General features: G+C 49.7%; 2 protein-coding genes across 5 annotated transcripts in view; one reads left to right on the top strand and one right to left on the bottom strand.

The window, feature by feature from the left end:
- The window catches only part of Rab36 (RAB36, member RAS oncogene family), a 17,243-nt gene extending 9,214 nt beyond the window's left edge, over positions 1-8,029 (bottom strand). The window contains exons 1-4 of one of the 2 annotated variants that reach the window (XM_005360182.2): positions 7,717-8,029; positions 6,327-6,407; positions 3,087-3,178; positions 565-630 (exon numbers count right to left, since the gene is read on the bottom strand). In XM_005360182.2, the coding sequence (XP_005360239.1) occupies positions 565-630; positions 3,087-3,178; positions 6,327-6,395 (227 nt within the window). In that variant the 5' untranslated portion in view covers positions 6,396-6,407; positions 7,717-8,029. Of the gene's footprint in view, positions 1-564; positions 631-3,086; positions 3,179-6,326; positions 6,408-7,134; positions 7,209-7,716 lie in introns of those variants that run through there. The other variant, XM_026785651.1, reaches the window with a different exon arrangement.
- Positions 8,030-11,268: 3,239 nt separating this feature from the next.
- The window catches only part of Rsph14 (radial spoke head 14 homolog), a 111,243-nt gene continuing 106,989 nt past the window's right edge, over positions 11,269-15,522 (top strand). For 2 of the 3 annotated variants that reach the window (XM_026785387.1, XM_013351225.2), the window contains exons 1-3: positions 11,269-11,396; positions 12,499-12,734; positions 13,740-13,842. In XM_026785387.1, the coding sequence (XP_026641188.1) occupies positions 12,536-12,734; positions 13,740-13,842 (302 nt within the window). In that variant the 5' untranslated portion in view covers positions 11,269-11,396; positions 12,499-12,535. Of the gene's footprint in view, positions 11,415-12,498; positions 12,735-13,739; positions 13,843-15,522 lie in introns of all 3 variants that reach the window. The other variant, XM_005360181.3, reaches the window with a different exon arrangement.

Below are 15,522 nucleotides of genomic sequence, written 5' to 3'. Positions count from 1 at the left end.
TGAAGAGATGTTGGCATTTGCGAACTACCAGGAGAAGAAGAGTTGGTTCTCTTTAAGTATGGACCCTTGTCGGTCCATTATGCTTCAAGGCAGGATCTGTACCCCAAGGGTTTGGGGGCAACACAAATAGAACTCAATAAGTTAGAGACAGACAGACAGAGAAAGAGAAGAAAGAGACACACACACAGAGACAGAGAGAGAGAGAGAGAGAGAGAGAGAGAGAGAGAGGGAGGGAGGGAGAGAGAGAGAGAGAGAGCAAGCGCATATGTCTCTGGGGTGACCCAAAGAGTCTGACCTCTAAGAGCTGGAGTTGAAAGTGGTCATGAGCCACACAATGTGAGTGCTGGATTCAAATTCTGGGGGTGGCAGAGCTGTGCCACTGAACCATTTCCTCCAGCCCCTCTCCTTGACTCTTGCCACACCCTTCAAACTGTTTCCCAGGCTAAAGCTGTGAGGTGTTCCCAGAAGTCACTTGTTATCTGGGGCTCCTAGGCAAGGGTACAAGAGAACTCGGCGCTGGAGGTGGGGCTGGCTTGACCGCGTGAGGAGCGTAGCAGAACTTACCTGTGAATGAGGCTAGTCTTCCCCACATAGAGGTCGCCAACTACCACCACCTTGGAGAGCTTGAGCCTGGAGGAAATATGGCCGTCTCACCCTGGAGAATGGCGTCAACAGTGTCTTCAGCATATCCACGTCTTTCCTTCCCTGAACTGTCTGAATGAGCAATCCTTCAACCCTGTTAACTCTCTCCTCCCTCCCCAGTCCTGGGGAGTGGGAGAACTTACATTTGTTTTGGGATTCTGCTCCCCCCATGGCTATACCCTTGGCCCCACTTGGTCCCCATGTGGGCAATGTCACTGTCCTGAGAATTAGCAATGGGGGCATGAGGAGAGTCTGAGCCATATGCTGAGGGGCCGGGAAGAGGGCGTAGGAAGAACTGTGAAAACCAACATCATGTGAATGCACACTGGTGGTGGGTGTGGCACTGGAACCGTGGACAAGGGACCCACGTGCAGGAGACGCTGCTGCAAGGCATGTGTCCTGTATGCCAGCTTCCACATCCCTCTAGGATGTGCACCTGTGTGGGGTCAGTTCATTCCAAGCAGGGTTTATACATCTGGGTTTGCGGTTTGAGGGGCAGATTGGCCCTGGGATTCTTGGGCTACTTGGGGACACTGCTCACCAAGAGCAGCTCCTGCCTTCCCTCTGTACGGGACAGCGGCATCTCTGGAGACTGCTGATCAGACTCCTAAGAGTTTCCAGGCAGGTGAGATGGCTTCGTGGGTCACAGTGCTTGCCACCAGGCCTGATGACATGAGTCCCCAAGACCTATCTGGTGGAAGGAGGGACCTGATTCTTACATCTGCACACGTATCATGGCACACCCTCTCACCCCACCAAATTAATACAAAGATTTCGGCAAATCTTCCTGAAAAGTCCTCAATGCTTAAACTGACCATCTTGGGAAACATCTAGCGGCACTTCCTGTGTTGGCAGACTTAAGAGGGCACTCATGTTGGCTGATGGCTGGATGTTTGGTTTATATCTCTGCATCAGCCAGGGCTGGGGTTATGTCTGCCCTGCTCCCAGGCGGCCTTCTCATTCTGAAACAGGCCAGCCTTAATTCTGTGTCTGAGGAGTGAGGAACTACTAGGACTGTAGAGTGGGTGCTCTCAGTGCCTCAGTTTCCCTCCCTCTGGTGGCACTGTGTAGGGTCAAGTAGATAATCTGCAATGAAGAGCCTGATACGAAACAGCAACCCCCAGGTGAAGCTGCTATTTTTGTTTTGTTTTGTTTTGTTTTTGAGACAGGGTTTCTCTGTAGCTTTGGAGCCTGTCCTGGAATTAGCTCTTGTAGACCAGGCTGGTCTCAAACTTACAGAGATCTGCCTGCCTCTGCCTCCTGAGTGCTGGGATTTTTATCCCTCAAGCCACCAACCAGTTCTGACCTGAGCTTTGCCTCCCTTGGTGCAGCCTTGGGGACCTCTGAGATGGGCTCTCTGATCTCACTCCATCCCTATGACCTCTGTGAACTAAGCAGATGCCTCGGGTGGCTATGGTCTGCTCAGGAGGAAAGGGAGCAGGCTTTTGTACCTGTTAGAAGGAAGAAGACCTACTACAAAATGCCCTTGTCGGTGGACAGTTGCTGCTGAGGCAGAAACAGGGCAGACACAGCCAGACCTGGCTTTCAGGTCTGGGAAGGAAACACAGAAAAGCCTACAGCTCCATGACAGAAGATTATGGAGATCTGTGGGGAATCCTGCTGAAGAGGCGGAGGAAGAAATAATTGTAGGAGCCGGTGAGGTCAAGGACATCACAAGAAAACCCACAGAATCAACTAAACTGAGATCACAGGAGTTCACAGAGACTGAACCAACAACCAGGGAGCCTACATGGGACTGACCTAGGTCCTCTGAATATATGTGACAGTTATGTAACTTGGACTTCTTCTGGGACACCTAACTGTGGGAGCAGGGGCTGTCTCTGACTCTTTAGCCTGCTTCTGGGATGCTACTCCTCATACTGGGTTGCCTTATCCAGCCTTAATACAAGGGGAGGTGCTTAGTCTTACTGCAACTTGATATGCCATGTTTTGTTGCTATCTTTGGGAGGCCCACCCTTTTCTGAATAGAAACAGAGGGGGAGTGGAAGAGGGTGGGATAGAGGGGAGGTGGGGGAGGGGCTGGGAGGAAAGGAAGGAAGGAAAACTGTGGTCAGGATGCAAAACAAACAAACAAACAAACAAACAAACAAAAAGATTCTGGATTTCCAGAGCACAGAAGAAGGGTCCTATGGAAAGGCTGGGCCAGGGGCAGGGACAGTAGGTGGTCAGAGAAGTCTCCCAGAGGCTCTGGCATACAGAAACCTGAAGGGATGAGAGGAAGATAGCTGGTCCAGACAGGGAGGAAATGGACCTGCGCTGAAACGTCCCTTCAGCTGAAAAGTCATCTTTCTGACATTCTGAGAAGCAGGGAAATAAGCGGCGTGGGTTCAGCCTGTGTATTCAGCTGGCTCAGTTTTCACAGACGCCTGCCTCTGTGCTTCTCCTCTTCCTCCATCTTCCACATCCTTGTCCCATGGGCTTACCCAGCAGTGCCTGTGTTCCTGTGCTGGCAGGCAGTGCTGACCTGGCTGTGGAAGTGCTCCTTGAGCTGCAGGCAGGCATCAGATGTGTACCACTAGGAAAGACAGACAGACAGACATGCAGGCAAGCAAGCAGACCATCCTGCCATGCAGCATCTCGGTAACAAACTGGGCATCGAGGGTGAGACCTACTTTCTAACCCTCATTCTCTCCCGAAACGTGAGGCCTGCAGCCTCCTTAACGCTCCTCGGTCCCAGCAGTGCCACAGGCTGTGGGTTAGGAAGTGCGAGCCGGTTTCTCAGACAAGGAAATCGAGGCACAGAGAATCAAGAGAAAGAACTCACCCCAGGAAGCACCACGCTGACCCAGCCTGATGTGGTTAATAAGTCTGCAGGTCTGGAGTGGCCCTGGGATGCAGGACAGACATGGCCAGCTGTAGCCTTGTGACCCTGACTGCTGTAGGTAGAAGGCTGTAGGGGAAGCTCATCTTCTTCCCTGGGCAGACTCCCTTGCCAGGGCAACTGGGTCAAATCTTAGCTCCACCATGCCCAAGTGTGTTGATGTCAAACAGTTTTCCATGTCTCTCTGGGGCTCAATATCCTACTCTGTGAATTGTGTCTTTTGTCCCAGGAGACTGGGCCTGCCCCTCCTGCCCACCCTCCCCCACCGATTATAGTTCCTTTTTCTTCAACTCATGAGACACCAGCCTGAATCATCCCTGGTTACCATGGTTACACTCCATTGGGAAAGCAATGGCCCAAGCTCACTAATAAAAAACCGGGGGACCTCTCCAAGATCTGAGGCACAAAGGCGTTCTCTGTCAATGTCTGAGAAGGGAGTCAGAGGAAAACATGAAGGAAAAGGATGAAGCAATGGCTGCAGGCGGAAACACCCACAGCTTACAGTCACCTCCTTCCTCCTTCCTGGCTCTGGTGCAGAATCCAAGACACAAAAAGCCTCCCTTCACATCTGTTCAAGCCACGCAGAAACAACGATGGGCAACAGGGTTACAGTGGTTTGAAAGAAAACGGTCCCCAAAGGGAGTGGCACTATTAGGAGGTTTGGACTTGTCGGTGTAAGTGTGGCCATGTTTGAGGAAGTTTGTCACTGCAGAGGCGGGCTTTGAGGGTTCATATACACTGGAGATACCACCCAGTGTCTCAGACCACTTCCTGTGGCCTACAGGCCAAAATGTAGGACACTTACCTACCTCCCCAACACCATGTCTGCCTACAGATGGCCCACTCTGATGATCATGGGCTGAACTTCTGAGCTGTAAGGGAGCCACCACGATTAAATATTTTCCTTTATAAGAGTACTGTGGTCATGGTGTCTCTTCACAGCAATAGAAACCCTAACTAAGACAAGGGTCTTTCTCTTTCTTTTATTGAAAATAGATATTTTTTTCATCTAATGCATCCTGATTATGGTTTTCCCTTCCTCTGCTCCTCCTACTTCCTTCCCACTTACCCTCCCATCTGGATCCATACCCTTTCCATATGGATCAAACAGACATCTAAGGAATAACAATAAATAGAAAACAAACAAATCAGAGTGAGACAAAATAATTAAACAAGAAAAGGGGCTAAATAAAAAACACAGGAAACACATACAGAATCAGAGACACACGTATTCACACATACAGGAATCCCACAAAAACTCCAAATTGGAAGTCCTAACATATACACAGCATACCTGTAAGGTAGAAAGAAAAGAAAAGGCTCTGACTTAACATTATGAGACAAAGAACCTTTGTCCAAAGACACCACTGAGTTAGGTCTCTGTTGGCCATCTACTACTGGGCATGGGGCCTACCCTTAAGAGTGGTTTGTTTCCCTGGGGAGACTCCCTGGGAGAAAACCAGTTGTTCATTTGCTAGCGGCTATCAATGCATAACAGAGTCTTAACGTTACCTTTCGGAAATACTTTCTGCATGTACTAACAAACAGACAACCCCTTCCCAGCCCCCCGCCCCTTTTCCAGTGATGGCGGGGACTGAACCAAATGTTCCAGCCATGCACACACTTGATTACAGCTCCATGGTTTGCAGTCTACCTAACGACTTTCTTTGTTCCTCCTCAGCACTGAAAGAGGTGCCTCATGCACCTGTCCATATCGAGGAGCCGCAACCCTACCGGTCTCTCTGTGGATGCTCATGCTGGCCTTGTGCTCTTAACAGCTGCCGGCAATGCCTGACCTTTCCCATCCTCTCCGTTCATGCCAGGACAGCCACAGAAATGAATTCCTAGGGGTGGGATGGCTCCGTAATGGGCAAAGGCATTTGTAGTGTGGGTAAATATGGTTCTACTGTCCCCCAAGAACGGTTATTTCTCATTCCTCACCGCCGTTAATATGAGACTGTCGTACAGATTGGAGTTTTCACAGAAAGGAAAGATAAAATGGCAACGGAGAAAGCTCTGGATCGGGATCAGAAATTAGGACATCATTTACAAAAAAAAAAAAATGGGTCTTGTTACATGGTCCAGGCTGTCTCCCAGGTGTGATCCGCTACACCTGTGTGCTCTTCTCTCTCTCTCTCTCTCTCTCTCTCTCTCTCTCTCTCTCTCTCTCTTTCTCTCTCTCTCTCCATCCCTCTTTCCCCCTCTCCTGCAGTACTAGGGATAAAACTCAGGGTTTTGTTCCTGCCAGGCAAATGCTCTCCCACTAAGTTACATTCCCATCCTCCGGAGAGCTAGTAATAACAATAAGGAATGCCATGGCCTACCATGAGCATCAGCTCCAAGTCAAGTGTGGGTGACTTGCCTATGGTCACAGCTTAAAGACAGCATCAGGCGGTACAACAAGGTGACTTGCCTATGGTCACAGCTTAAAGACAGCATCAGGAGGTACAACAAGGGCTGCTTAAGTGGCTTACAACGTCCATGCCACACAGCTCCCTGTTGTCACTACTGGCCTGCTCAGAGGAACTTAACACCGAGCCTTCTGGATTCTCTGAAACAAGACCAGCCTCTGAGATTTGCTTTCTTGATTTCTGGGGGTGAAGGCATGCTAACGAAGCTGGATATGGCTGACGGGTTACATCAGTAGTGGAGACGAAAAGGGCTGGGGACCGTGGTACACTCCTGTCATCCCAGCGCTGGAGGCAGGAGGATTGCACATTTAAGGCTAGTCTGGGACACTTTGTGAATTCCAGGCTTGTCCTGGACAGTCAAGACCTTCTGTCAAAGCAACCCAGACCCAGAGGAAACTTTTGCAACAGCAAAGGTGTTCTCATGACGGTACCTTAGGGAAGCTGGTGATGATGCGGTCCTGGCTCACAGGGGGCCCCAAAGAGGTCCAAGAGGACCTCATTCTTCCAGTATTCTGTAGAATGAGTCAAGGGGAAAGAGGATTACGTAAATATATGAGGTTTAGTTTCTGCTTAATGGCCCAGCAGATCAAAGCGGAACCAAGTATGCGAGCTGCCATGTGATCAAAAGGAATTCTTTTTTTTTTTTTTTTTTTTTTTTGTTTTTTCAAGACAGGGTTTCTCTGTGGCTTTGGAGCCTGTCCTGGAACTAGCTCTGTAGACCAGGCTGGTCTCAAACTCACAGAGATCCGCTTGCCTCTGCCTCCCGAGTGCTGGGATTAAAGGCGTGCGCCACCATCGCCCGGCCAAAAGAAATTCTGATTGGACTAGTTTCCCAACTGAACGAGAGATACACAGCAGTCAAAGGGGACCAGCCAACCTGAGCTGGCAAGAATAATCCTATAAAGTAAGTAACTCTGAACAACCCATTTGCCTTTAATTGTTTCTTCTTCCCTTTTTTTTTGTCTATAAAACAAAACTCCTGGTCAGGTGTAGTAGTAACACAGGAATATACACTCTGCACTTGGGAAACAAGAGGCAGGAGGATGGTGAATTCCAGGGTGCTTGGGGAGACACAGTGAGAACCTGTCCTAAAAAGGCCCAAAACCAAACAAAAACACTCATTTTATTTTACACGATGAAGTGTTGCCCAATTCCAGGTTTCAAAGTCAGTTATGACTGAATTTCTTACATTTGTATTTTGACAAGAATTGCAAAGCCATAGAAGTCCTCAAAACGCACCTGTGAGTTTCATCATCACTTTTCATCACGTTAAAAACACATCTCGGCCTCCATCCCTATGAGCAATATTAGGCAGAGCTCATTCAATCTGTAGGGATCACAGTGAAGGAGCAACCCATACCCCCCCCCCCCACCTTGCCCAGAGGCAAGAAGATGTGAGTGTCTAGGAAGAGCTCCTTCTCTGGGCTCACTTCCTTGACCTGAGGGAGGTATGAGAAAAAAAAAAAAAAAAAAACCTGGCTGTGGATCACAGCCTAGGTAGCGGAACTAGAGTGGGGAGCGGTCTCCTGCTCTTAGTGTGTTTTAAGATGGAGCTACCGAGTGGTATGCGGATTTTAGGTTCCGGTCCCTTTTACTGATGGTCCCCCACAACACCCAGAGTCTGGTCCCTTAAAGGGCTATTTGTCCTCCTCATCTGATCCGGCTCTCGCAGAGGCCTGGCCCGCAAGGGACCCTCAGTGAGGAAGAGCAGGCCTGCAGGCCACACTCAGGTTAGGGGGTAGGAGGAGGGCAGGGGACAGGGAAGCCTCAGGACCATAACCTCCGGGACGCGTCCCCAGTCGGGAGGGTGAGTGGACTCACCAAAGCTGCAGAGACCAGCTTCCGGCGCGCGCGGGCTGCAGCAAATCACTACAGCAACGAGGGCCTCGCGGGACTGGCTCGCAGCTCTCGAATCCCGACGTAGGGGGCGGGGTCTGGACCCTCCTCCAGGCCGTGGAAACTGGTGGCACAGGGCCAGCGCGGAGTCATCACCATAGCGACGAGAACCTCCCGGGGCGCAGAGCTCTGCACTGCCTGCAAAGAGACTTCCGGACTCCACTGGAGTGCCCAGGCTCACCATGACAACCAGGGCGCTGATGATCAGGCGGGACCAGTGGGTGGAGCCTGGTCTTTCGGGATGGAGTCTGGGTGGGGGTGAGCATGAAAGGGTTAGCTCGAGGTTTCCTTGGTGGGCCGGGTCGTGACAGTCCCCGGAAAAGTATTCGTATTGGATTGAAGCCCGAGTCCCATTCCCGCCCTCCCCCCGCAAGGGAAGGGTCCCATCCCCCCTCCCCCTCCCCGGCAAGGGAAGGATCCACCTCATGCCTACCATCTGCCTTACTGCATCGGTTTGAATTTAATGCGATTTGGAAACCATGTGCCTGGCTTCTGGCACTCATGCTGAAAAATTAATTTCCTCCATTAATGGATGTTTAAAAAGCTGACTCAAGTTACTGGGCTCCTTCAAGCTAGTTTCTGTTGAGAAGCAAGGTGTGGGGTACAGGATGTATTCCAGGGGCGTCAGAACTCTTTCCAGACATCCCCTACCCCCTCCAAGTCTCATTCCAAAAGATTTGCCTAGTGAGTTAGAAATCAACTTGAACCCAGATTTTTCTGACTCCCAGCCCAGGGGTGTTCACCACACGTTCCTGAAATAAAACTAAGGCAGACTGGTTCGAGAGACCCTTTAGGACTCGATCCTCTGAAGGACAGCAGCAGGTAGACTTTTAAGTGTAGGATGGAACCCTTAGTAGATCTATTGCTGCCCTCTTTCATGCAACAGGACATGCCCTGGAGACTGATGCTTCTGCTTGATGTCTTGGTTAAGCAGTTTCACGGCTAAGGCTTCGGTCTCAAAGGGTCTTTACACCTCCAAACCTCAGTATACTCAGCTATTAAATGGCCCACCGGGGTCATTGTTAAGGCTTTCTTGTGAGGATGACATTGCTGGAGACCTGGGTGCTTTTTTTTTTTTTTTGCATAGATGCAATAGAAAGCAGACATGGGCATGTTCAGGTTTGGCAGGCAAGACTTTAAGGGGTCTATGGCTAGGGAGTGGAAGTGGAACGGGACTGACAGATCAGCCCCCCAACAAGACGAGACACCGGCCTGTATCTGTTTTCCAGGATGGGTAAGACGCAGGTGGTTGTCGCCATGCCGGCAGAGCTCAGTGCAGTGCCGTTCAGAATTGTTTGTGGCAAGCCCTCATGTAGTCTAAGTGGACCTCAAATTTCCCATGATAATGGGCATGAACTCCTGATCCCGTTGCCCCCTTCACCCATGTGATAGGATAATTAGGCATGCACCATGTGCCAAGTGTCTTTATGTACTTAAGAACATGAGGGTGGGGGTGGTAACTATGGGACCTTAGGCGTTTAAGTCATAGCAGCTAATTAAAGATCAGGAAGGCAGAAATCCAGCTCCAAAAATCAACCTCCATGCAGGGACAGAAAGAATGTCACCGAAAAGGATAAGGCTGCCCCATCTTCTCATCCCCCTCCCAGTCGTCCATCAGAGGTCAATAGACCCCAGTGAGCAGTTTTCATCAATAGGAGCCTTCAGATCCCTGAAAAGTAATCTAGACACTTGTTATTATATAACCCATATCCAGAGGTGTTCTCCGCAGCAAGACAGTGGAAGACCATATTAAATATGTGATATTTAAACATCATCGTTGACAGGATTGAGACTTACCCCGAGGGTAGACAGCTCTGAGTGTGTCTAGAAGGATGTTTCCAGAGAGGTTTGACTGCGAAGAGAATACCCACCATGAATAGGACCGGAGTACCAGTTGGGCACCAGCCTTCGCCACCCCTACCTGCTTCCTGTTCTACCAAGTTAGGAGAGGGGGAAGAGTCACAGCTGGGAGTTACCACACCCATCTTATCTTTCTCACCGTGATGGACTCCAATATATGAGCTGAAATAAATAAATCCCTCAATTTTTTTTTTTTGGTCAGGTTACTTGGTCATACCAACGAGAAAACTATCAACTTGTCCAAATATGCGTCATTTTAGTCAATGAAGAACAAGGGAAACTAGAGGGTTTTCCTGGAGTTTGTGACCCAACTATAAATCGGCGATCCCCTTAGGCAGGCTCAGACAACCTTTTCACAGGGGTCACCTAAGTCTGTTGGAAAACGCATATTTTACATTGTGATTCATAACACCAGCAAAATCAGTTATGAAGTAGGAACAGAAATGATTTTATGGCTGGGGGCGGGCGTCACCACACCATGAGGAACTGTGTTAAAGGGTCGCAGCGTTAGGAAGGTTGGGAACCACTGATATAAACTGTCTTTCCCAGGCTTGTGTTTGAAACGCTTGGTCCCCACCTGGTGGAAGCTTGAGACTATTGGGGGAACCAGGTCACTGGGGGCAAGCCCGTAGAAATCTGTTGTTCTCCGTGGTATGCCTTTCCCCATCTCCTGCTTCATGCGTCCCCACTGTCATAGTTTGCCAAGCGTCCACGGGCTGGACCTCCTGAAATTCTAAAGCAAACCAAAGCTGTTCTCAGCTCAAGCTGCTTCTGCATTCGGTGATCTGTGAACTGTAGAAGAGGATTTTAAATTGTAACTCTTCATTCAAGACCATCAGCCACTCTGCATTTACGCTTCTTGGTGTCCGTCTGGCACAGAGAGACAATAAACGAAACAGGTACAGGCAAGGTCTTGCTCTGTTAGGGGTTTGGGCTGGGTCTTATGGAGTCATGTCTATAGATGACAAGACAGGGTCTTGTTATATATTGTGTGTGTTTGAGTTTGTGCAAGGTTTTAGGATGTGTGTGTGTGTTTATGCAGTCTCCATATGCTGTGTGTATGTTAGGGAAGTTAGGCTGGGCCTGCTATATTGTGTGTAGCATGCTAGGCAGGATTTCAGCATGTTGTATGTATGTGGGAGGGGATCGGGTGGGGTCTGGCTATATTGGGTGTCTACCTCCCATGCAAAGGTAGTAAAGAAATACACCACCACCTTCTATCTCAGGTTAGGGGTTTGGACTCAGGATAGAGTCCACTGGGGAGTCAAAGGGGGATGTTAAGCTGGTGCTGTTGGGGCAACCACTCCAGACAGTATGATAGAGTGATCGGCTTGCAGAAATGTGGGCCCTGACTAGGCAGTTCGGGGGACAGGTCTGTGTAATTGTAGGGGAAGCAATTGAATTTCTTTGAGAGTCTTAGCCTTATCATGCATGAAGTTACACCTTCTGAACTCTGATGACCCAAAGCATGCAAAGAACACTGGGAAGAGAAGTGTGTAAATCCTTTCCATTCCTATCGGTACCACAAAAGCGAGCTGTCTTTGTTTTACATAGTAACATTGTAAAATATTGTCCTTCCATTCCCGGCTGGGTTTAGCCTCAGGCTTTTTGCGCCTGCGCCTTGGCCCTCTAGGGGGATGACCAGGAAGCTGCAGACGCTGGCAGTCTCCTAGCAACCAGGTCGCCTGGGACTAGAAAGAGCATTCCGGCTGGCAGACACAAGGAGACAACAGGCACTAAAGCAAGTAAGGCAGCTGCAGCGGGTAGGTGCCCCGCACAGGGCACGGAGTGGGGGGGGGGGCTTCCTGACCTACCCAGTTCCGTTCACACGGGGCTCACGCCCCCACACGCTGGGTCTCGCCTTTTCATTGGCGGCCGGATTCTTGTAGTGGCGTCTGTGTGCCCCTTACAGGAGGGCAGCCCCTGTCTTGGAGACCATAATTTCCTGGAGTGGAGCCCATTTCAGAGATGGCTGCCACCTTCCCAGCCTGGCCCCTTTCCTCCCCTTGTGGAATCTGGCTTGTCATTAACTTCAGAACCGAGGAGTCCTGTTCCTGACACTAAATGTAATATGATCAGGACAATAAACACAATATATTTCAAGTTCTTGTCAGCCAGGCTCCTGGGTCTCAGTTAAACGACAATGCTGGCAGGGCAAGAAAGAAGCACTCTTATTACCCAATTTCTCAAACTGCACAGACAACACACAGAAGCGGAACCCATAGCCTAGGACTGTATCCCATTCCTAACCCGGAGGCCACACTGCCTATAGCTGTTCAAAGAGTGACTGTGTGGGTATTGGGTGCGGGGAGATTATAATAAATCACCCTTTAACCTTCATCCCTTCTTGGGAATATGTCCTACGCATGTGAAAACGTCTTTTACATGAAGGAGCAAGACGTGTTTGAAAAGCTTCTTTTTTTCCCTCAAGTCCTAGCCAACATATGTTTCCTTACTTCTAAATGTGAACGACTCTTTATTGAGTGGTTGAGTTAGATGCCAGTTAGGTACCAGTTAAGCAGGGACATCGAAGGAGAGACCATCTTGGGTTTTGCTTGGTTGGCCTCTGTTTTTCTTGGGCCTGTGACCAGTGTACTGTCTATTAAGTATCCCAAGCAGTTCCTTCTGTCATTAAGGATGGAGATTTGCAGCTTGGGTTACTTACCTGAGCTGCGACCTTGAGACATCTCGTCAGCCTGTTTGCTTGTCTGTAAACTGAGGTGAGAGGATCCACCCATGTTTGTCTTCACAGGCAGTTTTGAGGCTGAGATGGCTGGCTTCTACACAATAACAGTAATAACAACAGGTTTTTATTTATTTTTTTTCTCTTATTGGTGGTTTCTCCAGAGCTTCGCTTTCAAAGCCCTTTGGCAGGCGTGGAAAGATGGCTCATGCCCGGATCTCCATGTACATGCCTCCCGACATCGATCCCACGAAGGCTGCCATTGCTTATGGCTGTCGGGCCTTGCCCAAGCTTAATGAAGAGCTGCGATCAGAGACTCTCCTGACAAGGCAGAAAGCCCTAGTGGCTCTGTGTGACCTCATGCACGATCCTGAGTATGTCTATGAGGCCATCAACATAGGTGAGAGCGTCACACCCCAGCCGGTCATGACTGGGGTCCTGGTGGGGCTCAGACATAGGATGGCATTAGTAGAAGAGTTGCTACTTATTAAGCCTGATTTCAGGCCAGCAGTACCTTTAAGTGCAATGTTACCTGCAAGAGAGAGAGAGCATTCTCAGTCTGCAGATATGAAAATCAGTGTTCAGGAGAGCAGCGTGAGTCGAAGGTTGCCTAACCAATAAATTAAATAAGAGGGGCTGGAGAGATGGCTCAGAGATTGGGAGCACTTGCCAGTTTTCCGGAGGACCTGAGTTCAGATCCTAGCAACCACATCAGAAAGCCCACAACTGCCTGCAACTCATCTGTGCTGAGATCTGGCGCCCTGCTCTGGCGTGCGGGCATTCATCGAGGCAGAATGTTGTATACATAATAAATAAATAAATCTTTTAAAAAAAGATGAGGGACTAATAAGAAAAATGAGGGTTTGGGGATTTAGCTCAGCGGCAGAGTGCTTACTCAGTTCTCAGTTCCGCGGGTGGGGGGAAGCAAAATAACAAAAAGGACAAAAACAAAATAAAACCCCCAAGGTAACTGGCACACACCTTTAATTCCAGCACTCGAGAGATAGAGGCAGGAGGATCTCTGTGAGTTCGAGGTCAGGAGCCTGGTCTATATGATGAGTTCTAGGACAGCAAGGGCTACATAGCAAGACCGTGTCCCAAGGAAAACAGAGAGAGAGAGAGAGAGAGAGAGAGAGAGAGAGAGAGAGAGAGAGAAGAGGGGAAGGGAGGGGAGAGGAGAGGAGAAAGAAAGAGAGACAGAGAGAGAATGAATTATGAAGCGATTACATGAAATGGTCCCTGGTTATGAACCCCTTCTGCTAACAGACGCTGTGCCACTGACTTGGCTTCCCCAAACCCAAAGTGCAGAAGTGGTGCTTTTCTGTTGCTAAACACTGGGTCATGTGTTAATGTCTAGCCAATCTGCTGGACTGGCAGATGTTCAAAAGGTTTCCTGTGTCCACAGGCTGCCTGGAGAGCCTGAAGGCCCTGCTGATGGATGATGATAACTTGGTGCGGATAAAGACCACGGAGGTGCTGTACATCATGGCCACCCATAACATAGGCAGGTGGGCAGCTGCTAGTGGCCACCAAGGTCCCAGTTAGAAGCTGTGCTATTGCCCCTGGGCAGACATCCCTGCACGACCCTGAACGCTCTATCTTTTCTCTATTTCTTCTATTTGCTGATGACAATCCTCTCCGTGGGGCAGTTTGTCTTGTGACAGCCTGACAGAATTGTGTCCCAAACCCTTTCCTTGGCACTGGAGATCAAACCCAGCGCCTCATGCATGCTATGCAGGTGCCGGACCCTGGAGCTGTACCCTAGTTCTGTTCTAGACTAGTTTTTATGTTAGCTCCTGGTTCTGGCCTTCCCACGCTGTAGGTGGGAAGTTCAGACCCAACATCTGCAGAACCGTTGCCATCCCTGAGTTCTCTTTGTCTTCGATCCTCACAGGGAGTGTGGCTTCACCTTCTGTTATTAACACACACCCAGTCTGAATGGGTCTCACCTCTTGCTGCAATGCTGAGGACGAAGTATATAATGCCTGCAAATGGGTCCCTCCTACGTCAAGTTTTATTAGTTACTATTTCTCCTTGCTAGTTTGGTTAGAGACTGGGGAGGTGTTGGGGCAGGGTGCCTTCTCACAGTAGCTGAGCTCACCCCCTTGACTAGGGAGTACTAGTTGTACTTGGTATCAAAAGCAGAATTCTAGGTAGGGCTATAGATCAGTGGCAGGGCACATGCCTGCCTTGTATAAAGTCCCTTGTCCCACTTCCAATACTCTCCAGTCCCCTGTGTACAGACCACTGTCATTGTATAGATGACCACAGAAAAAGAAAGCAGATCCAAGGACAAGCTGCCAACCATCTCGGGCTTATTTAGTGTAAATACCGACATTCAGAAAGGCTTCGTATCACATCCAAAGTGCCTCGGGTTGTTTTAGAAAAATTCACATCGGCTTTGATGTTATCCCTGCTTTCAGGCCCTTAGTGACCTTCCTGTACTTGCTCCAGCCAGATGCTGATCAGTGCGGTGGCAGGGCACGTCTAGGGGGTACACAGTACCAGCCTGGGCCCTCATTCGAGAAGGCACATCAATGCCGCCGTCAGAGCAGTGAGGTAGGGACACGGGCTCTGGCTTGCCAGTGGTGGGGTACCCTTTCCTGCTCTGCAACCTAGCCAAATCTCTTGATCCCACTTGCTCTGTCTGAGAAAACCTCAGGAGAGAGGCCGGCCACTGTGCTCTGGAGTTGGAGGCAGATTGGAACGCCACTTGATCCACCTGTGCTCCCGAGGTTGGGTTTCGATGGGACACTAGGAAGCTCCATGTACTGTTCGATCTGTTTTCTGTTTGGGGGAGGTTGTGGAACCTTCTGGACGTGGAGCCTAGCTGTCCTGTCACAGCTGCTGCATGGATTCTATAGGCCATAACCAAGCCTGGGTTCCGGCAGGAGTCGGCCTCTTCCTCTCCCTCTCAGTTTGGTAGAATATAAGCAAGTGTGCTATAAGCTTCTGCTACTACAGACATGGTCCTGCTGACATGCCTTCCCTGCCCTGAAACTCGGCCAGAACACATCTTAAAGCTGCCCCTCCCAAATGTGCTCAGTGCAGGATTCTCCACCTAGCCCCTTCCTTGCACATCACAGTAGATAAGGAAGGAAGGTCGTGCCAACCGAATGCTGTTGGTTTTTGAATTCCTCCCCCAAGTTCAGTGGTGATACTACCCACCCCCTCGCATGCTACACCCT

Source organism: Microtus ochrogaster, linkage group LG2 (genome assembly GCF_000317375.1).
Source record: "Microtus ochrogaster isolate Prairie Vole_2 linkage group LG2, MicOch1.0, whole genome shotgun sequence".
Lineage (NCBI taxonomy): Eukaryota > Metazoa > Chordata > Mammalia > Rodentia > Cricetidae > Microtus > Microtus ochrogaster.
The sequence above is the reverse complement of the archived record's forward strand: the minus strand, read 5'-3'. Positions and strand labels throughout refer to the sequence as shown.